Here is a 22,094-nt window from a genome sequence, read left to right as displayed (position 1 = left end):
CATCTGTTCCATATTGAATTTGCTCCATTTTGAGAGCCATGGGCCATGGATAAAGGGTGAAGAAAAATCCTAGGCAGTCAATAACACCATGGCTAGGGACGTGACATTCTAGCAGCTCTGGTTGCCTATGAAACACTTTAATTCTGGTCCCAAATGTTCCATGTGAATATTTAAAAGTGTGGTGTGATTTGCTTTAATATAGGGAAGAATGGCTTAATTGATAGGAAAGTGCCATGTCCTTGGTAGGACTCATAATGGAGCATGCTGGTTTGGTAAGAGGTTGAGCGGTGGAGCCGGGCCGACCAGGCTTTGTCCCTTGGAGGTGAACGTTGCATCACCTGCTTCCTCTTGGCCTCGATTTCCGGGTCCGTAAATGGTGAGCTCAGTGGTACCATCTCCCAGGGTTCCTGCTCATTTACAAATGTTGGCTAATATTACCCATGTGAAATGAGTTTGCGGTCTCTCACATATTACAAAAGACATTCATTCCCCAAGGCTTGCATCAGCCTCGTGATAACTGATATAGCACATTTTCCTTTTCAGTGGGCCTCTTCTTTTACATTCTATATGCGAATATGAACCAGCCAATTAGGCCTGAAAAAATTCCACTTGTGTCATCATCAGGAATGAAATCAGGTTTGAAACTAGAGCAATATAAAAACACACTTATTTTTTAGTCTATTGTAATTTTTTTTTTCCCTGAGAGAGAGAGACTGTGTGAGCAGGGGAGGGTCGAGAGGGAGGTACAGAATCTGAAACATGCTTCAGGCTGAGCTAGCGGTCAGCACAGAGCCCGATGCAGGGCTTGAACCCACAGACTGTGAGATCATGACCTGAGCCGAAGTCGGACACTTAACCGACTGAGCCACCCAGGTGCCCCTGGTAATAATTTTTCTTCCCCAATTACAAAGCTCACAGATGATGGTGTGAATACATAACTTCTGTGTCCAGAGTAATTCCGTGTGGTGCTGAACAAATTAACACACATTTGTCATTTGATGGGCAAGGGGTAGAAACTAAGGGTTTAAAATAAATACAAGAACGATGGCAGACTAACCTATACCCTAAAACTTAGTTACAATACTATGGAAGCTCAGGTTGAATGAACTTTTAAATAGTTTATTCTATGAAGACATGACAACTGGGGATCCAAGACAAATACAGAGAAAAGGTCTTCTTTTACACACAAATCAAACTCTACTCCCAGCCCCTGAAATACAGTCTTTCCCTCAGGGTTTGTGTTGGCTTTCCAGATTCTTAAGCTCTAGTAATAGCCAGCTTTCACTACTTTTAGGTAAATTCACCAAAATTCCACTCTTGTTAAAAATTATGAAAAAACCGGGGCACCTGGGTGGCTCAGTCGGTTAAGCGGCCGACTTTGGCTCGGGTCATGATCTCACGGTTCGTGGGTTCGAGCCCCACATCAGGGCTCTGTGCTGACAGCTAGTTCAGAGCCTGGAGCCTGTTTCAGCTTCCGTGTCTCCCTCTCTCTCTGACCCTCCCCTCCTCATGCTGTCTCTCTCTCAGAAATAAATAAAACATTAAAATTTTTTTTAAAATTATGAAAAAACATTTCTGTGAAAGCTGGTGAAATTCAGCTCTTTGGCTGGTTCCATTTTTCTGTTTCTCATCTTAGTATAACTCTTATCTGTTCGTACGATGCACCCATAAGCAAGGAAAACAAAGACAGCATCCGGGCATTTAGTTTTTACATTGTCCCCATAGTCTCTGAGCGCTGGGAGCACTCATGGAGCTTCCTGTGGGAATAGAACGCTTCTTGATCTGGGAAGGTTTTTCCACAGATGCTGCAGGAGCAGCCCTCATCCTCCTTGTGTGAGCGACGGACGTGGCTGTCATGGGCGGCGTGGGACGCAAATGATTTCCCACAGAACTTGCATTTGAAGGGCTTCTCCCCTGAGTGCTGCCTGATATGTGTGCGGAGGATGCTGGAGGCCGTGAACCTCTGCACAGAACAGAAAGCAGAAGAAGAAAAAGTCAGCTTCCATCACCTGGACAGCCAACTAGACAAAGGGGTTAATTTCACTGTCACTGGTCCTTAGTTCCCCAATCGATGAATCTGGGTTTTAAGGCCATAGAGCATTCTTGGTCAACAGTAGTGGTCTTAAAAAAGGGCATGGCAGACATGAGGCTCAGGAACCTGCTTATAAACAAACAACTCCGATGCACATGGACTCAGGACCACACCAAGAGAAAGTGCATTACAGGAGTAGATCCTATTGGCCAAGGTCTGGCATAAAGTAGGATCTTATTGGTTTCTTCTCTCTCTCTTTTTTTAAAGATTTTATTTTTAGGAAATCTCTCCACCCAAAACAAGGCTTGAACTGAGAACCCCAAGATCGAGAGCTGCACGCTCCACAGACTGAGCCAGCCAGGCACCCCGGGGTCTTCTTTTTGTAAACACAATACTTGTTGAGGTTATTCACAGGCAGTCATAAGAAATATTAGAGATTCTGTGCACCCTTTACAGAGTCTCCCTCAGTAGTACCTCTTGGAAAACTATAGTACAGTATCCACAACCAGGATTCTCGTGCTGATAGTGAAGATGTGGAACAATTTCATCATGACGACTCATCATGTTGCCCTTTCAGAGCCACACCGATTCCTCTCACTCCCACTTTTTTCTCGTCAGCCGTGACAACCACTTGAACTGTTCTCTGTTTTTGAGGTTGGCGTGTGGACAATAGTTCATGCATTTTTCTATGGCTGAGTAGCTCTCCATGGTGGCGATGTGCCCAGTCTGTTCACTTACCTGTTGAGGGACATCTGGGTTGTTTCCGACGTGGGTTCTCACGAATAAAGCTGCTACAGGTAAATACCTGCACAGGTTTTTGTGTGAATATATAAGCCTTCATTTCTGAGATAAGTGAGCAGGGGACAATTGCTGGGTTGTAGGGCAGTTAACAAGTATAGTTTTTAGTGAAACTGCCAAACTTTTTCAGAATAGCTGTCACATTTTAGATTCCCAAGTACTTTTCTGTGCTTACATACCTTTTCTTGGCCACTCTGTTCTTTCCCTCATTTATAGCTTTTTCCCCTCCTTCATTTCAGTACTGTGTGCTTAACTTTGTCACCTTCAAGTAGTATATTAGAGATGTAATAACTTTTTTTGAGGTCCAGTGACTGACATAAAACACTAGGTTAAACTGGTGGCCTCGGATTTGGGGGGCTGAGAGAGAAGTGCTGGACAATGGGGTGTCTGGGCACATGTGGAGTTGGGTCACTGCCTAGTCAGGTTCATAAGCTGTACTTGCCTGAACACCCACACATGATCAGTCTTCATCAGCTTAAGTAACTGGAATCTAATGTGTACACTGGGGGCCAAATATTTAGTTCCCCTTCAGAACATCTCTCAGTCCCAGGTCAGTTAGAAGTTACAAGGTAGGGATCGGAGTAAGAACTCCAGAAACAGAAAGCATTGTGTAGTTACTATGACCTTGCTCTGGAAATCCTGGTGGATAGAATTTACTCCTCAGGAGAGACTGCTTTTTTCACACAAAGCCATGGTCCCCTTCCTTCAGTTTGCACAGACTCCTCATGGTCTACTTCTGGCTCAGCCTCATTTTGTCATGGTGATTACAACCATTCTATCGACCCACAATTTCTTTGGCAGTATGTTTCCTCAAGTCTGGTGCACTCAATGTTTTATTTTTCTGTGGGAGGTATAGACATCCCCCTAAGACAGCACATATTCCTTTTATGGCTTTATTATTAAAAAAAATTGATGATAGAAACAATGTATTCCAATGCTCTGCAATAGGACTTTCTGCATTGATGGAAATGTGGCCGTGCTATCCAGTTTGATGGTCACTAGCCATGTGGGGCTATTGAACACTTGATATGTGGATACTGCAACCAAATTACTGAATTTTCCATTTTATTTCATTTTTACTAAATTAAATAGCCACTACAGTTAATGGCTAACTAAGCATTGGATAGCACAGATGTTTATCATCAAAACAGGACATGAGATGTTTTGGTATAATATCTAAAGCATGGTCAAACCATTGTTTCTATTCCAGCAAATCCTAAGTATATATCTATGTCTTCATTTTTATCATTCAATATTCTGTATAATGTACATTAGATTCCATTTCAGCAATGTTGCTCTAGAAAGAGGAGTTTGTGCTCTTAAATATTATGTAATCATGTCTGCAATCATCACAGCTCCCTGTAAATTAGGGGTGTATTTCTTTAAAAAAATTTTTTTTAAGTTTATTTATTTCAGCAATCTCTATATCCATTTTGGGGCTTGAACTCCTGACTCAAACATCAAGAGTTGTATGTTCTACCGGCTGAATCCAGATACCCCTGGGAGATGTTATTTCATTACACATGACCCAAATGCCAATTTGGCAATAGGAGACCATATCTGATCATCTTAAGCAAACTGGAACATATTTAGGGGTGGAAATGGGGTTTGGCCTGATAATGGACTAACCAAGAACTCCTTATAAGCCAGGCTTTATGCTTCAAGTTCTTATCCATGAACATCCAAACAGGGCTCAAGGCAGATCCCTTGGAAGGGGGTTCCATTTACCTTTGTGCAATACACGCACTGGTACGGTCTGTCTCCAGAGTGGACTCTTGTGTGTTTGTTTAGGCTGGAAGACTGAGAGAAACATTTCCCACATGTGGAACACTAAGGCATAAAAGAAACATACAGTTAAAAATCACATCTTCATTTTACCATTATGTTTATCTGGGAGTAAAAAGCTAAATATTCTATTTATCCTGCATATGTTTGTAGGCAGAGGATCAAGTAGACTCAGGCTGAGGGGTCTGAAAGTAGTAGAAAGACAACCCAGGGCTACACTGAAGAATCTGGAAGCATGGGTTCTGGTCCAGAGCCTGCTCAGTGCTATGGCTTTCCATAATTCCTCTCAAGTCTCTGGGTGTCAGTTGCTTTAGATGTACGAGGTGGGAAGTGAACAGGATTGTAACGTATGGAGAAGCCTGAATTAGTTCTGCTCTGTCAACAAGTAGCTGTGTGACCAGAGCAAGCCAGTTAAACTTGGACTCCTTGTCTTCTGATTTTCTCGATGGGAACTACCCAGTTAATTCAACAAGTATTTATGGAGTACCTACTATGTGTTCGACACTTTGATAGAGACAAGGAGCTGAAAATCTAGTGGGTGGTGATGAATATGTAGCCCCAGAAGGCAACACAGGTGGCAGATGGTCAGAGACATATTGTACCTACAGAAAAGGTCACCAGTTTGGGACTCCAGTGAAAGCATGTGACGCAGCATGTGTTCACCTGCTGTCAAGAGTTCATGTCGTTTCTCTTTGGTCTTAACCCTGTGACTCCTGTCAGATCTCCTCTGGGATTCTGAACCAGGTAAAAGAAAAGTACTTTGCCTCCATGCCCTGCTCCTCAGGTGTGCTTATGTGCATAGACAGGAGAGAGGATATGTTTGGGGTAGATTTTAAAAGTCTTAAATTTTCTGTGCTGTTTGAGGTTTTAATAGTGAGCATTTGTTATCATTACTATGACTGCTAGCACAAAAAGTCAGGTGTCTTAGTTAATACTACAAAAAAGAAGAGATCAAGTGTAAAGATATACATGATTTGGAAAATAAGATTGGGGGACTCGAGAATAGGAGCAAAAAAATTAAAATTTAACTCTGGGTGGCTCAGTTGGATTTGATTTCGGCTCAGGCCATAGATCCTAGGGTTGTGGGATCGAGCCCCATGTCAGGCTCCATGTTTGGCAAGGAGTCTAAGATTTTCTCTCTTTCTCTTAGCCCCTCTCCTCTGCTCACATGCTCTCTCTCTAAAATAAAAACAAACAAGCAAGCAAACAAAAAACAAACAAACAAAACAGAAGGAAAGAACAAAAATGTTAAGCACAAGGAGGTAGCTAGTATCTAGCCAAAAGGAGTTCCAGTAGTAAATAAAGACCTAGAAGGGNTTTTTTTTTTTTAATGTTTTATTTATTTCTAGGAGAGAGAGAGAGAGACAGCGTGAGCAGGGGAGGGTCAGAGACAGAGGGAGACACAGACTCCGCTTCATGAGCTCAGGACAGAGCTGTTGGCTAGAGATGGACACCCAGTGTGAAATGCTGTTTATGGTCATGATAAAAGACAAGAGCACTCAGGGGGAGTTTGCAAAGAGGAGACCTCTAAAGAACTGTGGGGACACTGAGGACGCAGGACTCATCCTCTTCTATTGCCAGTTTAAGATGATTATTCCTCCACGTGGCCATAAAACCAAGCCCGCATTACACAATTACCAGCTTCCACACCTTCCTTCTCATCTCTGTCATCTACTGGAAGCCTGCTCTACGGTCCCTCAGTCTCAAAGATGGCAGCACCTGGAGCGCCTGGGTGGGTCTTTGGCTTAGGTCAGGATCTCACATTCATGAGTTCAAGCCCCATATCAGCTCTCTGCTCTCAGCACGGAGATGGCTTCAGATCCTGAATCATCTCTCTGCCCATCTCCTACCCATACTCTCTCTCTCTCAAAAAACAGATGGCAGCACCCGAGTACAGCTTCTCCCCTCAAACCCCAACTGAAGACTACCACTGTCCTCAGAGTTTAGCCAAATGAAGTAGGCAACTCTCTAGTAGAAATATCTTGATGGAGCTCTGATTACCTTTTCCTATATTCTTTTTAGTGAAAAACAAACAAAAACAAATCCATTTGCTTCTCCTTTGTTAACCAACACCCTTTGATCTATCTAGCTGCAGCAAATCTGACAAATAGCCTAGATGGTGTATCCTATCAACTGTAAGATCCACCATTACTTTCTGTGCTAACTAAAAAGGAAAATGCCACCAATGAGAATGATGGCATATTGTCACTTGTTGAACACACTCAAATTTCACAAACATAAAGATGTGAAAAAACTCCAAATCTCAGAATTGATAAAACATGGCTTGTAAAATATTATTATTAAAGCATGTAGCAATAGAAATGTTTTCCAAGGACATAAATTGACAAATCACAGGACAAATACAATGTGCCGATAAAATACAGTTTAAGCATTTACCACAAGCTGCACAGGCAGGACTATAAATCTACACCTTCTCCGGAAAGCAGTTTGGTGTCTCAATTCAAGAGCCTTCAAATTGTATACACCCTCTGACCCAGTTTTTCTACTTCCAGGAATCTATCCCAAAGAAATTATCAGACATGAATAACAGAGATAATGATTTGTATATAATATTGTTCACCACAGCAACACTGGAAGGAAATTTCACACAGCAGGAGATTGGTTAAATAAGTGATAGCACCTCCATCTAAAATACACTGATGCAGCCATTACTACGTTTATAAATTACTCATGATGTTATTATGTTAAGTCAAAAAACTAGCCTCAGAATATCCCCAAGTACGTTAAAATACATACANTTAATCTGTGACTCCCTCTCTCTCTGACCCTCCCCTGCTCATGCTCTCTCTCTCTCTCTCCTAGAAATAAATAAAACATTAAAAAAAAAAAAGACCTAGAAGACAGATAATAACCAAAGAATGAAGAAGAAAATTCCTTTCTTTCTTTTTTTTTTAGAAAAACATATAGAAAAACATTACACCTTAAATGTCTTAACTTGGATCATGGCCTATCAGGAGGTTTTTGTTTTGTCCAAATTATATTTACCAAGCATACATTCTTTTCTCATGTTAAACAGTAAAAATTGGAAATAAAAAATTATTAGTTTTAGATGTTTGTTTATTTGAGAGAGTGGGAGTGAGCATGAGAAGGGGAGGAGGAGCAGAGACAGAGAGGGACAATCCCAAGCAGGCTCTGTGCTGCTAGCACAGAGCCCAACATGGGGCTCGAACTAATGAACCTTCAGATCATGACCTGAGCTGAACTCAAGAGTCAGCCACTTAACCAACTGAGTCACCCAGGCACCCCAGTAATTTCACCGTCTTATACTTCAAATGTTCTGGAATTCTGGTAAGCATGTGCTTTTCTGTGGGAAGTGGGATTTGGAGGGGACTGGGTCAGTGTGGACATCTTTGAAAATCTATCTGGATCAGCAAGGGGTTGTTGAAAACTAGTTATATTAAATGTCTTTTGATGAGCACAAATAACACATGATGCTTGTAAAAATCCTCAAACTTTCTTGGAGTAAATAATATAGTGACTGGGGTTTTCCTGCAAGCTTAGCTGTGAATAGGTAAGATCCACCATTGGGGGAAGATAAGGGCAATTTTATGAAGAGTACTCTCACTTTTCAAATGAACAGAACTGGGACTCAAGAGTCACTCAGGTGGTAGCCTCATGGGCTAGTTGTGACGGGGCTGGGAGGCACACCCAAGCCTGCACCCAAGCCCCATCCTTTCTTCTACACAATGGTAGCTTGTACTTTTTTTCACCAAGTCTGGTAGAGCCACCAGATATCTGGAATAGCAGAAAATGGCTCCCTATGACCACTGTTGCTTTTCACCTGACAGAATCCTTGGCAAGACACAGAGGCCTCCATTGTTTGGGCCCTGCCTATGCTTCCTCCTTAGCTACTACAATTGTCCACATGCCTGCACAGATTATGGAACAATATACGGTGATCTAAAAGCATATGCGGGGGCGCCTGGGTGGCTCAGTCAGTTGAGTGTCCAACTTCAGCTCAGGTCAATCTCACGGCTCATGGGTTCGAGCCCCACGTTAGGCTCTGTGCTGACAGCTCAGAGCCTGGAGCCTGTTTCGGATTCTGTGTCTCCCTCTCTCTCTGACCCTCCCCTGCTCACGCTGTCTCTCTCCCTCTCTCAAAAATAAATGAAACATTTAAAAAAATTTTTTTAAATAAATAAAAGCATATGCGAGGCTCTTTCTTGCTCAGAACATATCAACCCCCTCCCATCAACTAACCCTGCCTCTGACATAAAGACATCCCACTGTCCTTCTAGACTTGGCTCAAGGCCACCTCTTCTGTGAGGCCTTTCATAACCCATGTCTCCGGGCAGAAGCAGACAACCTTCCTTCGTGTCCTCTCAACCTCACACATCTGTCCCAGCGCTCTGTCACGCGGTAGCTCATGCCTGCCCTTCCACAGCATGGTCCCTTTCTTCATAGACCCTACATCGTCAAGCACCGTGTCCCAGCAACTCACATCCAGGGCACCCTCACTGTGTCTTCAGGGGTTGGAGAAAGGAGCATGAAAGCAATGTGAGTAATGGGCCACCCATCCTTTGTCGCCCTACTTCTTACCTTGTGAGGCCGGTGCTTCTCATGAACGTGAAGGACATGGATCCGGAGCCGGTCCCGCTTCTCAAAGGATCGTGTGCAGAGAGAGCAGGGAAATTTCCTATCACCCTTGTCCACACAAGGAGTGTACTTGAGGTGCTTATCTCTGTAATATTTGTAGGTAAATACTTTTCCACATCTTTCACATCTGTAGCCTTCTGCAGACTCTGTGAAACACAGGAGGATAAATTGCCACGGGCTTCGTCAGCTACCTTCCTTCTTTCTTACTTCCTCCAGCAGGACTAAAAAAAAATTCTTTTTAATATTTACTTTTGGGAGAGAGAGAAAGAGAGAGAGAGACAGTGTTTGGGGCGGGGAGGGGCAGAGAGAGAGGGAGACACAAAATCCGAGGCAGGCTTCAGGCTCTCGGCTGTCAGCACAGAGCCTGATACAGGGCTTGAACTCACGAATCGTGAGATCAACCTGAGAGGAAGTTGGATACTTAACTGATTCTCAACCACCCAGGTGCCCGTCAACCCTACAGGTCTTGAAGCCACTCCTGACTGGCACGTGTTACAAGGCTGGGTTAATATATCAAAACATGCCTACTGTGTCCCTTTCAGATCAGTCCAATTTCTAAGTTCAAAGCAGTTCACCTCAGACAATGATGGATACCAGACAGTCAGGGACATGAATGGCTTACCTCCTAGGTTTCCCAAGAGCTGCTGCATCTGGCCCCATTTATGAAGTCTTAGACATTTGCTTAGCTTACAGTTTACTTCTCTGAACTTTTAGAAAAGATTCCAGAGCTAGGACCATCAGGTATGGAGTAAGGCTGACAGTATCTTGCCTTCCCTTGTGTTCATAGGGTTATCATGATGATTAATTTAATTCTGTCATTTATTGAGTGATAGACAATATCCAGAAAGGTAAATCTGTTTTTATCAATGGAGAAGGGAGGGGGAGAGAGGTTAGAGAGGGTTCAGCCGACTCTAGCAAGGGAGGTCCCAGGTCCAGGGGTGTCTATGTGTTGGGGGGAGGGGAGAGGACAGGGGCCACCTACAAAAGCATCCCTGCTGAGGACACTCTGGATTCCAGAGGATCAAGTGGCTTTGACTGTGAATGCATCACTGAGACCTCATTGTCTGGCCCCAGGGAGAGAGAGAAGAGCCAGGAATAAGTATATGCAGGAGTCTGTAGATGGAAATCTTTTTAGCATCAGGACAGCAGGGAAGTTATCCATCAGGGGCTTTGTTAGTTGACAACTACCTCCCAGGCACGTTTAACAGGTGGCTAAGGAAATAAACCATTCATTAAGTAAATAACCAGGAAGGCAACCGCCATCCCCAGGACATCCATCGCCCGGCATGTCTATCACTTTCATTGAGGTGCTAATACTCTCAGAATTCCCTTGCTGGGATGGTTTTAGCTTAGCACTAGAATTTTCATTGGTCAGAAATGCCTGGCCTTCCTGCTTCCTAGAGTGGGAGGAGAGGGGCTACAAGGCTGGATCAGTGGCCTTTACAAATCAAAGCACTAAAGCACACCAAAATTCAGAATAATGGTTCTGATGGTGAGTTTGCATAAGAACAACCACTTAGGCAAAAATGACACACCACCCTTGCTAACTAATTAGGGGTCACCTGTCTGCATTTTCTGTTCAGGTCTTTGGAAATTTAACTTAATAATTTTATCCTGTTCCTTTTCCTTCATCCTCTCCCCACCCCCCACCCCCAGTCAACTACTCTTTTTAGCCAAGGGGTTTCCCAATATTGACAATGATGTTTTCTGCCCCCACCACACACAGTTTTAGTGTTTAGTAACAGTTAAGAGCTGTCTTCACATTCCACACCTCTATCCCCCAAAACACACACTCCACAGGCTTGCATACTCAAATAACCCGCCCACATAGGGTCCAGACTCTTCCCTCCCACTCAAGACCTTAAAGGGGGAAGGAAGTTCCCACCGTTCCTCGCCAAAAGCCTTTGAGGAAAAGTTCTTTGACAAGACAGAAGAATTTTGATTTTTCTTTCCTTTTTAATCCTATTCAAATCCACTCGTTAACATAAAACAAATGAGTTCATCCATAATTCTTTCCAACAAATTAAGCTGTTTACTAATTTCCTTCCATACACTCTCCCAAATATATATTATTTTTAACCCCGTTTATAAGCCCACACCCGTCCCTGTTCCTTATTACCAGAGAAGGATTTCTGATTTCTGCATATTATTCTATATGTTAATATATCATCATTTACATAACAATTATTCTACTCTTGAACATTTCAGTTGATTGTGATGTTTCACTAATACGGATGGTGCCATTGTAAAAATTTTCATGCACAAAGTTTGTCCTTCTGGACCATTTTCTGAGGATAAATTTCCAGAAGAGTATTACTTTCTTGAGAAATCAAAAGTTATGATCATTGTAATAGCAATACGTAGTGCTAAATACTTTTTCAAAAAGATGATTATATCTTGTGAGTTACTGAGCATGTGTAGATTTTCTCAAATCAATTTTTCAGTTTTATTTCAAAAACAATCAGTACATTTTGGAAGTGACCAAAAAGACTCACCAGGTATGAGACAACTGTGAAGTCTATGGACTTTAGAGAGTCCCACGATCTCACCACCACTCCCGACTTTACCCCCCCACCATCCGCTCACTGGGGTAGCAGGAAGATGGTTCACCCAAATGATTCTGATAGTACCTCATTATTAGGACTCTTGAAACAAGAGGCTGTTCATTATTCACTTCCTAATCCCCATGAGCCTGTCCATGTCCTTCCCCCTGGCTTCACTATTCCCCAAAGCTGGAGTGTCTTCCCTCTCCCAGTCTAACGCACCTTGTTATTTCCTCTCATCCCTAAGCAGCTTTTCCCCACTGTTAGACCTAATATCTTTTGCTTTCCTTCAATACACTCTAGGATCCAGGAGAAGGGGATATTAAGGCGCTTAGGATTATTTCCTGCACTGAAGGGTCTGGGTTTACAATGGGGATGCGCATGCATCACACAATTACTGTATTGTGTGATGAATGCAACTTTTTAAACTGTTACTTATCACATTTATTATAACATAATAAGGCGGGCTTCCATCCTATTACACTCATTTTTCATTTAACTCATCCCACCCATTAGATCAGGATTCCCAAGGTTTTGTGCACGTAATAATCACTCAGAAATTTGCAAAGCCCGAGGCTCATTCTGAGCAGGTTGGTGGTTCTCTGGCTCCTTGCTGCTCACATGTGGTCCAGGGGCCAACAGCATCAGCCTCCCCAGGAAGCTTGATAGAAATGCAGAATCTTAGGTCCCAGCCCTGAATAGAATCTGCATCTTTCCAAGATCCCTAGGTATTCAACACCCACATTAAAATGCGAGGGTGAGAGTCTAACTCAATGCTTCTCAAAGTGGACTAAGACCCACAGTAAGAAATATATTACTATGTGAGACTCAGCATATTGCACATCTCCATTTGAAATCAAACGTCACCAAACAATGCTTACTCTTACTTGAGATTCACATTGATATTTCCTATTCTACTCTAATTTTTTTTTCCTTTAAAGGTGGTCTATACCACTAAATTGATTTCCCACCACATTAAGATATTGCAACCCCTATTCGAAAAACACTGATCTAAGAGCTCTGATGGAGTCATCAGCTGTGTTACCCTGGGCAGAGATGAATCAGAAACTGGCTCGCCTAGGGAAGAAGCTGCATCCATTTATTTAGCTTTTATTTATTTTTTTCCTCCGAAAGGAGGTGAAGGGGAAGAAGAAAAGGTTTCCTTGTGAATAGAAGCAGCATCCACAGCTTTAGAAAGGCAAGCACATTTCCCTCTCGCTGGGTAGTGCCCCCTTGGTTAGAGACATCCCCAGTATAGTCTCCCTTGCATTAGCCTCTGCAGAGGGAGGCGCTCCACAAGGCAGCAGAGATGCTGCAGGAGGTGGCTCACATTCACAAGAAAGCCGAGTCCTTCTACTAGAAGAGCCTTGCTGGGAAAGGCAAAGGTGTGAACTCACCTTCAGAGGGCCCAGGTGCCTGCCTCCCCTGTTCTGTGACCTGAAGGCTCATGGGGATGTCCAAGAACTTCTCATAGCAGTCTCCGTACCACACCAGGAGCTCCTGGTTCCGGCAGATATCCTTGCAGCTCTCATAAAAGATCTGCCCCTGACACTGCACTGCAACCAGGTTCTGCTCCTTGGGGAAGCGGGCACAGTTGACATAGGACATCCAGTTCCCTGCACCTCCTTTTCCATCGATAAAGTGGCTCAAGTGACCATCTTCAAAGATCTAAAAAATAAAAGAAAAAGAAAGTTTAAAATGCACTTTTTGTATTTGCCTAACCTGTAGGATTACTTATTAAAATTTATACTCCAAGTCTCATGCTTGAGTCCACTGAATATACTTATTATTATTTATTAATATTAAGCCCAAATAAATTTGTTTGCTATTGAGATAAATAGGTGCTGTGACATTTTTAAAGATTCTTACTTTTATCACTTTCTTAATTTCCAAATTTCTGTCGTGAGTATGTTAATTCCATAAGCAGAGAAAAGGGGAACTAGAGAAGTTTGCATTTAATTCACAACTTAAAGGCAACCGACTAGTTTTGTGCTTTTCCCCAACCTGGTTGTCATGCATATCAGTGCAGCCATGTTTTAATTCTCTCTGCTGTTGGCAATTCCACTGTCTCCTATGTTTTGTTATTTTAAGCAACCTTATGATTAACATCTTCCACAGGGTCTGAATTTCAGATTACTTTCCTGATTTATATTCCTAGAAGTAGGCATTCAGGGTCAAGGGGAGGTCCCTGATATATTCGAACAAACTGGAGTCCTACCAACATGCCCCAAACACGGTCAAGAGTATCAGTTTTTTAAAATCCATAGCTAATTTCATAGGCAGATGATATCGCAAATTTTATTCTCTTTGGCATATTCTCAGCATCACTGTATAAACATTTAAAGCATTTACCTTTGCCTATAAACATAGATAAATAATAATTCTTTAAACGTATATTCCAGTGCTAATCTTAAGAGTAAAACGATTTAAGTCACCACACAACACAAAGACTTCATGTAGAGGTGCTATCTTCATGGAGTGAACATCCGCCTTTCCTTCTCTCTCTCTCTCTTTTTTTAAGTTTATTTTATTTATTTTGAGAGAGAGAGAGAGAGAAAGAGAAAGTGAGAACACGAGCTGGGGAAGAGGGGGGGTGGCGGCAGAGGATCTGAAACAGGCTCTGCATCAGATGCAGGGGCTTGAACCCACAAACTGTGAGATCATGACCTGAGCCGAAGTCAGTTGCTCAACCAACTGAGCAGGCACCCCTCTTTCCTTCTCTTTACACTGCCAGAAGGGCAGCAGACAGCAGAATGCCCCCCTCCCAGAGGGCCAGAAGCCAACACTGTTCTCCACCAGCTTCATTTCCCACTCTGTCAACCCACCAGAAGCATATTTATTTACCTCCCACATCAGAGAATTGTCTCCATAGGTCTTGACCTCACTGGCGTTGACCACTTTGCCTTGAAAGGGTCCAAAGCGGACTCCTTTGGCAACAAGGCTACTGCAGAATACACCAAAATGCCGCACTTCACCAAACATCGTCTGCTTCAGACAGAGACCTAGGGGAAGCCCAAGGCAGGAAAGCCAATGATGGAACTGAATGCATTACGTCAGGGACCGAAGTCTACGCAAGAGGCCCTGCTTACCTTCTGGTAGTTGAAGGGAGTCTTTATCCAGAGTTCGACAAACAGAATCAGATCCTAGAGAAGGAGTTAAAATTTTATTTTTCATAAACTGTTTCCCTCCCTACTCCTTAGAGGTAACCATTATCCTTAGCTTAATCTTGATTTATCCTTTAAATTTTCCCTGCTCCTTTTACATATAACATCTTTCATTTGAGACTTGGAACAACCCCTGCAAGATTATGTTCTATTTGCGAATTTAAAGAAATGAGAATCAGAGATAATGCTGATTTTGACTAAGGTCGAGATAGATGACTAAACTGGGACTCCAGTATGAATTGCATGAAACTCTCATAGAGATACCTTGCACTACCCTGGTAGAATCTGATCCCAGCTGACATCCACTAAGTGAACCATCTCTCTCTTCGCCCTCCACTTGCACTAAAGCCAACCTTAGGACCCATGCACTTCAGCCAAGTACAGCCTCAGAAGTGAGGGCTCCACCCTCTGATGGGAAGTATACACACTTCCCTGTTGGACTTGAACAGTCTCAGATCCAGCTTGAGGTGCCCTGTCCCCACTCCTCCTCCCCCCACTTCTATTCCCCAGGGAATGTGACTCCCTCCGGATGTGACCACCTTTACCAGAGCTGTCTGTGGGGACCAGGAAACCGGACACTGCATGATGCAGAGGGGCTGAGTTCTCCAGGCTCGGAATGACCCCGAACAGAACTAAGTTAAGGTCCTCCTGGGTGAAGTGGTAGCGGTTAGACGACTTCCCTTGTTGGTTCGGGAGTTTGGAGCCGTCCTCAGACCACTTGTTGGGGGAGCAAGATAGTACCTGAGAGGCCTTCACCCCGTCAGGTAACACGGAAGCATTAGCAGCCGGCGGCGGCATTAAAATTTCAGGTCCACAGCACTGGCCACTGTCTCTTTGGCCACCAGTACGGCCCAAGTCTTCACTGGTGGCGCCTGTATACTCGTGGCTGCTGTTGAGGAACTGCGGCACCTCTCTGGGGAGGTGGGGAATTGGGTACCACGGTGGCAGCTTGCTGTACCAGGGCAGGTCGTAGAGCGGCTCCCTCTGGAGGGCCAGGCTGGAGCTCAGCAAGGGAGGCACGGGCCGGAAGGCAAAGGGGGGCATAGCGTGGGATGCAGACACGGCGGCCTCCAGCTGCGGGAAAGGTTGGAAATCTTCCTCTGCAGCGGTTAACATGTTCCCATAGTGGCCATAGGGCGGGAAGGGCGGGCAGTAGGCGTCCAGGTGGGGCCCGCCCTGGAGCCTCTCAGGCGGGTAGCACAGCTTGCCCGGGGGTCCGGCCTCACCTGGCCGCCGCAGAGCCATCCCCCCGGCCCGGCCCGCAGCGGGTCTGCGGAAAAGCAAGCGCAGAGTGAGTGCGCAGGGCGCTGCGGCCCCGCTACCTGCCTACCCTCTGCCGTCCGAGCCAGCCCCGGGTGGGAGGGAATCGCTTAAACCCCCCAATTCGATCCCACGAGCCTTACCCCACAGACGAAACAAAACCGCAATGCGAACAAACACACAAAACCCAAAACGAAAATCTTGCAGGATCTTGCTCGGCTCCAAGTTCCCGGTCAGTGTCGCTTTTGCCTGCCTTCTCCGAACACACCCTGACCAAGCGCAGCTCGTTTCCAACAGCCCCCTCTACATCCGGCCCCAAACCCGGCTCCGGCGAATTCCGTTTCCAGTTCCCTCTTCCGCCGCCTTCTCTGTCCAACGAAACTCTTTAACAGGGTGGGTCGGAGCCCCCAGACCCTCCCACTCCCGGGGCCGGGGGCCGAGCGCAAGGCCGTGCTGCGCTTCAGGGCAGGCGGCGGCTCCAGGCGCTCCTGGGTCCCCAGCAGTCAGGGAATAGTCAAGGGCCCCCGGCCAGTTAGCGCAGAAACAGATGAGCTCCTCAAACCCCGGGGACAGGTCGGGGAGGCAGCCGCTCCACGATCCTTGGGTCTGACCCCCCACCCCCGGACCCAGGAGCGCGGGCTGCATGGAGGAGGGCGCCACCTTCGGCTCCCCTCTGAGCTCCGCAGCCAGCGCCGGATTTGCCACGTGGGCCGCGTCCCGCCACATTCCCCAAGTCCCTCTGGGAACTCTGGTCGCCCCACCTGCTGGTTTAGGGAGCCTGGGGTCGCCTCTCAGGAGCACACGAGGACCCCCAGGCCAAGTGGGAAAGAAGCCTCGGCCGCTGCCGCTCCCACCCCGAAAGGACCGTGTTTCCACGGACCCAAGTTCGCCAAGGCCGAGGAATGGAGCCCCTTCATGGCCAGCGGGGCTCGAGGGCAAGATCAATAAGCCCAATAAGAAAACCCAGCAGGGTCGTGACTCCGAAATTAAAGAACACGGGGTCAGGAGAAGAGGTCAGCCACGACAAGGGTATCGGCCGCTCTCCTCCCGCGCCCCTAAAGGCGCTCGGCTCCTGGTTTCCGCTGACCGCGAGGATATGCCACTTGAGGGCTGAAAGCCACTAAAGGAGTGCAAGTCCCGAGAGGGCATAAGGGCCACCCAAGACGAACTGCGCCCGCGCCCGCCCCCTGCNGGGCTCGGGCTGGTCTCCTCCCCGCCCACCGCAGCCATTGGCCGACGCTCCACTAGTCCTCCAGTCCCCAGGGGTCGCGCCTTTAACTCCTCAGGTCTCCAACCCCTCCCGGGACCCTGCGAGAGCACTCGCCCTCCGCCGACTGCGGCCGGCACTATTGCCCCTCCAGGCTCGCCGGGTAGGGGAGCAGAAAGCGTGGGCAGGAGTTGCTGAGCGTCCCGCATAGGCCCCCGGGCTCACACACCACCCCGGGGCTCTCCCGGTCCGAGAACACGAGCGTCCCGGGGTCCCGCCCCTGCCTCTCGGCTTCGAGCTCTCAACAACTGCGCCCGACCGAAGACGGAGTCAAACCCCGAGGACCGGGGGGACTTTACCCCTGATGCCTCGGGGGGAGCCTGGCACCGCCCTAAGGGCTGGGAAGCGTCGCCTTGCGGGTCCCGGCTGGGTGCAGCTGGACGCGGTGGGCTCGGCCTCCGGGACGCCTCCGAGGTTCCCGGGGGGTCCGTTTAGCCCTCTTTGGGGCGTTTATTTCTCCAGTAGCTTCGGATGTGGGCGCTCCGGCCCCCCGCTCAGCCACGGCTGCCCCCGGGGAAGGCTCGCGACCTAGGATGCACTGGCCTCTGGAAAGCAAGGTCCAGACCCATACCTGGCGCTCAAAGACCGCATTTTTATTCTCGGTGCCGGCCATTGAGGGAAAGAAAGGAGCACTTAGGCCCATTCACATTCACATGGAAGCATCTAGGGTGGGAGAGGAACCCTTGTAATGCCGGCTGACCTTGGCCAGGTTCCCCGCCACCCCGGGCCGCTGCTTCTTTGCAAAATGGGGCGTACACCCTCCCGCCGGGGCTGGTCTTGGCTAGGTTACTAAAGGTGGAGGGCAGGAACGGGGGAAACGTCTAGCCGGCCGCGAGACGCCGCCACAGGTCCCCAAGCTGGCGGAGGAGAGAGACCTGTGGCCGCCCCCGCCTTTGCGAGCAGCCCCGGGGGCGNGGCCCGCGCTGCAGCGGGGAGGATGGGTTTGCCAGTCGCACGGGGGATCCGAGATGCGAGAGCGCGGTTTGCTCCTCCCGGATGGGATGGCTAGGCGCTCAGGGCTTCCCTTCTCTCCTCGGGCTACATCAGTACCCCAGTTCTTAGGACAGCTTGGCTGCTAGTCTGAGCAAGTGAAGAGTGCCCACGAATCTTTTCTCAAGGGACAGCAAGCAGCTCCAGGGGGGATCTTGCACTTGGAGAAGCCGAGTAAGTCCTGCTGCCGGCTGCTTTCGGGAGGCAGACCGGCCCCAGGACTGCGGGTGGGTAGCACTTGTATTCCTCCCTCCTCCCTCCTCCCAGACCTCACCTGTAGGATTTAAAGACGGGCGCCGACACTTGGGTGGTCTGGGGACAGCAGGTCCTCTGGAGGCCATTTTCCAGTGTCGCCACTCACCGGTTGTAGCTTTATTTTAGCAGAAGCAACATGAACCTTATCTTCAAGTCTTGTTATGCAGATTATCTAGGGTTTAAAACAATAAACAAAAATTAATTCTAAGATTTGCTGGGGCGCCTGGGTGGCTTAGTCGGTTAAGCGCCCGACTTTCGCTTAGGTCATGATCTCGTGGTTCGTGGGTTCGAGCCCCGCGTCGGGCTCTGTGCTGACTGCCAGCTCAGAGCCTGGAGCCTGTTTCGGAGTCTGTGTCTCTCTCTCTCTCTCTGACCCTCCCCTGCTCACGCTGTCTCTCTATCCTAGAAATAAATAAAACATTTTTAAAAATTTAAATAAAAGATTTGCTGGTTTAGTGTAATCGATAAAGTAAAGGTAGAAGTCCTTGACGGCCTCTTTTCCCTACTCTCAGAGGGCAAACTGACTAATACTTTGGTTTATTCCCTACGCCCATTCCTTTTCTTAAAATACCATACTTTTATTTATTTTAATTTTTTGTAATGTTTTATTTTTGAGAGAGAGAGAACACGAGCATGAGTGGAGGAGGGGCAGAGAAAGAAGAAGACAGAATTTGAAGCAGGCTCCAGGTTCCAAGCTGCCAGCACAGAGCCCCACTTGGGGCTGAACCCAGGAACCATGAGATCATGACCTGAGCAGAAGTCAATTGCTTAATCTAACCCACTGAGCCACCCAGGCGCCCCTTAAAATTTGTTTTAATATTTATTTGTTTTTGAGAGAGAGACAGAGACAGAGAAATACCATACTTTTAAATTGTATTTATATATGTAGGATTTTTTTTTTAACAACATGGGATTATATTTTATACTTCTGGGCGGCTTTTTCTCACTATCAACTAGTCATGGCTTCTATCAGTACATTAGGATTAACTATATTCCTTATAATGGCTACATAGTACAGAAATTCATTTTATGGGTGTACCCTTGGTTTTTTAGTCTCCTCTGGAAAGGTATTTAAGTTGTTGCCAGTTTTTCAACACTTCAAGCAACTTCTGGGAACATCGTTATACAAATACATATTTTTGTAACTGTGCCTATAAAATAAATCCCTAGGTGTGAAATTGGTGGATCCACAGGTCTCAACATTGACCATTTTGATAGGTACTTCCTACCGATTTATACCCCTCCCCCAACAATGAGTGCAAGTGCCCTGCTTCCTCACGCCCTCACCTAATACTGAATATCACCAGTCCTTTAAAACTATCTTTCATGTAACATGTGGTACCTTATTTTAATTTGCTTTTAGTCATTTACCCAATGAACTTCTTGAATCCCCAGCTATTGATGTGCTGGGCACTAAGCCAGAAACAGGGAATACAATACAATTCTTTTGTTTTAACTTTAAAAAAAAATTTTTTTTAAATTTACTTCCAAGTTAGCATATAGTGCAACAATGATTTCAGGAGTAGATTCCTTAATGCCCCTTACCCATTTAGCCCATCCCCCCTCCCACAGCCCCTCCAGCAACCCTCTGTTCTCCATGTTTCATCCANCATGACCTGAGTGAAAATCAGACACTTAACTGACTGAGCCAGCCAGGTGCCCCAAGACTTTATATATGTGATATATATGTCACACATTATATATATATATATATATATATATATATATATATATCTCACATCTTTTTTATCCATTCATCCACTGATGGGCATGTGGGCTCTTTCCATACTTTGGCTATTGTTGATAGTGCCACTATAAACATTGGGGTGCATGTGCCCCTTCTATACAGCATACCTGTATCACTTAGATAAATACCTAGTAGTGCAATAGCTAGGTCATAGGGTAGTTTTACTTTTAATTTTTTGAGGAAACTCCATACTGATTTCCAAAGTGGCTGCACCAGTTTGCATTCCCACCAGCAGTGCAAAAGAGATCCTCTTGGCATCATCACCAACATCTGTTGTTGCCTGAGTTGTGAATGTTAGCCATTGTGACAGGTGTGAAGTGGTATCTCATTGTGGTTTTGATTTGCATTTACCTGATGATGAGTGATGTTGAGAATTTTTTCACGTGTTGGTTGGCCATCTGGATGTCTTCTTTGGAGAAGTGTCTATTCATGTCTTTTACCTATTTCTTCACTGGATCATTTGTTTTTTGGGTGTTGAGTTTGATAAGTTCTTTGTAGATTTTAGATACTAACTCTTTATCTGGCATGTTATTTGCAAATATCTTCTCCCATTCATTTGGTTGCCTTTTAGTTTTGCTGATTGTTTCCTTTGCTGTGCTGAAGCTTTTTATTTTGATGAGGTCCCAACAGTTCATTTTTACTTTTGTTTCCCTTGCCTCTGGAGTCGTGTTGAGTAAGAAGTTGCTGTGACCAAGGCCCAAGAGGTTTCTTGCCTGCTTTGTGCTTGAGGCTTTTGATGGCTTCCTGTCTTACGTTTAGGTCTTTCATCCATTTTGAGTTTCTTTTTGTGTATGGTGTAAGAAAGGGGTCCAGGTTCATTATTCTTCATGTCGCTGTCCAGTTTTCCCAGCACCACATGCTGAAGAGACTGTCTTTATTCCATTGGATATTCTTCCCTGTTTTGTCAAAGATTAGTTGGCCATACATCTGTGGGTCCGTTTCTGGGTTCTCTCAATGATCTGAGTGTCTGTTTTTGGGCCAGTACCATGTGTCTTGATGATGACAGCTTTGTGATACAGCTTGAAGTCTGGGATTGTGATGCCTCCAGCTTTGGTTTTCTTTTTCAAGATTGCTTTGGCTATGTGGGGTCTTTTCTGGTTCCACACAAATTTTAGGATTGTTTGTTCTAGCTCTGTCAAGAATGCTGGTGTTATTTTGATAGGTATTGTATTGAATATGTAGATTGCTTTGGGTAGTATTGACATTTTAACAATATTTGTTCTTTCTAATCAGGAGCATGGAAAACTTTTTTCATTTTTTAATATCTTCTTCCATTTCTTTAATAAGCTTTCTGTAGTTTTCAGTGTATAGATTTTTCACCTCTTTGGTTAGATTTACTCCTATTTTATGGTTTTTGGTGCAATTGCAAATGGGATTGATTCCTTGATTTCTCTTTCTGTTGCTTCATTATTGTATAGGAATGCAGCTGATTTCTGTGCATTGATTTTATATCCTGCGGCTTTGCTGAATTCATGGATCAGTTTTAGCAGTTTTTTTGTGAAATCTTTTGGGTTTCAATATAGAGTATCATGCCTTCTGTGAAGAGTGAAAGTTTCACCTCCTCCTGGCTAATTTGGATGCCTTTTATTTCTTTGTGTTGTCTGATTGCTGAGGCTAAGACTTCCAATGCTATGTT

General features: G+C 45.6%; 1 protein-coding gene across 1 annotated transcript; it reads right to left on the bottom strand.

The window, feature by feature from the left end:
* Positions 1–1,708: 1,708 nt before the first annotated feature.
* On the bottom strand, positions 1,709–16,267 carry PRDM14 (PR/SET domain 14). The gene is made up of 7 exons (XM_077752496.1): positions 15,485–16,267; positions 14,865–14,918; positions 14,620–14,777; positions 13,173–13,443; positions 9,176–9,378; positions 4,559–4,660; positions 1,709–1,963 (listed from the first exon to the last, which is right to left on the bottom strand). Exons 1-7 carry the CDS (start codon positions 16,182–16,184, stop codon positions 1,709–1,711), a joined length of 1,743 nt encoding a protein of 580 aa, XP_077608622.1. The 5' UTR covers positions 16,185–16,267.
* Positions 16,268–22,094: the final 5,827 nt, after the last annotated feature.

Source organism: Crocuta crocuta, unplaced genomic scaffold (assembly GCF_008692635.1).
Source record: "Crocuta crocuta isolate KB4526 unplaced genomic scaffold, BGI_CrCroc_1.0 scaffold141, whole genome shotgun sequence".
NCBI classification, from domain to species: domain Eukaryota; kingdom Metazoa; phylum Chordata; class Mammalia; order Carnivora; family Hyaenidae; genus Crocuta; species Crocuta crocuta.
This window is presented reverse-complemented; position numbering and strand designations above follow the sequence as displayed.

Bases quoted from the DNA above. Each gene is read 5' to 3' on its own strand.
- PRDM14 (XM_077752496.1), bottom strand. From the start codon at position 16,184: ATGGCTCTGCGGCGGCCAGGTGAGGCCGGACCCCCGGGCAAGCTGTGC. The intron at 9,379-13,172 runs GTGAGTTCACAC...TGTGTTTCACAG, and splicing joins GGCACCTGGGCCCTCTGAAG to AGTCTGCAGAAGGCTACAGA. The intron at 1,964-4,558 runs GTAAATGGAACC...TGTTCTGTGCAG, and splicing joins AGTGCGTGTATTGCACAAAG to AGGTTCACGGCCTCCAGCAT.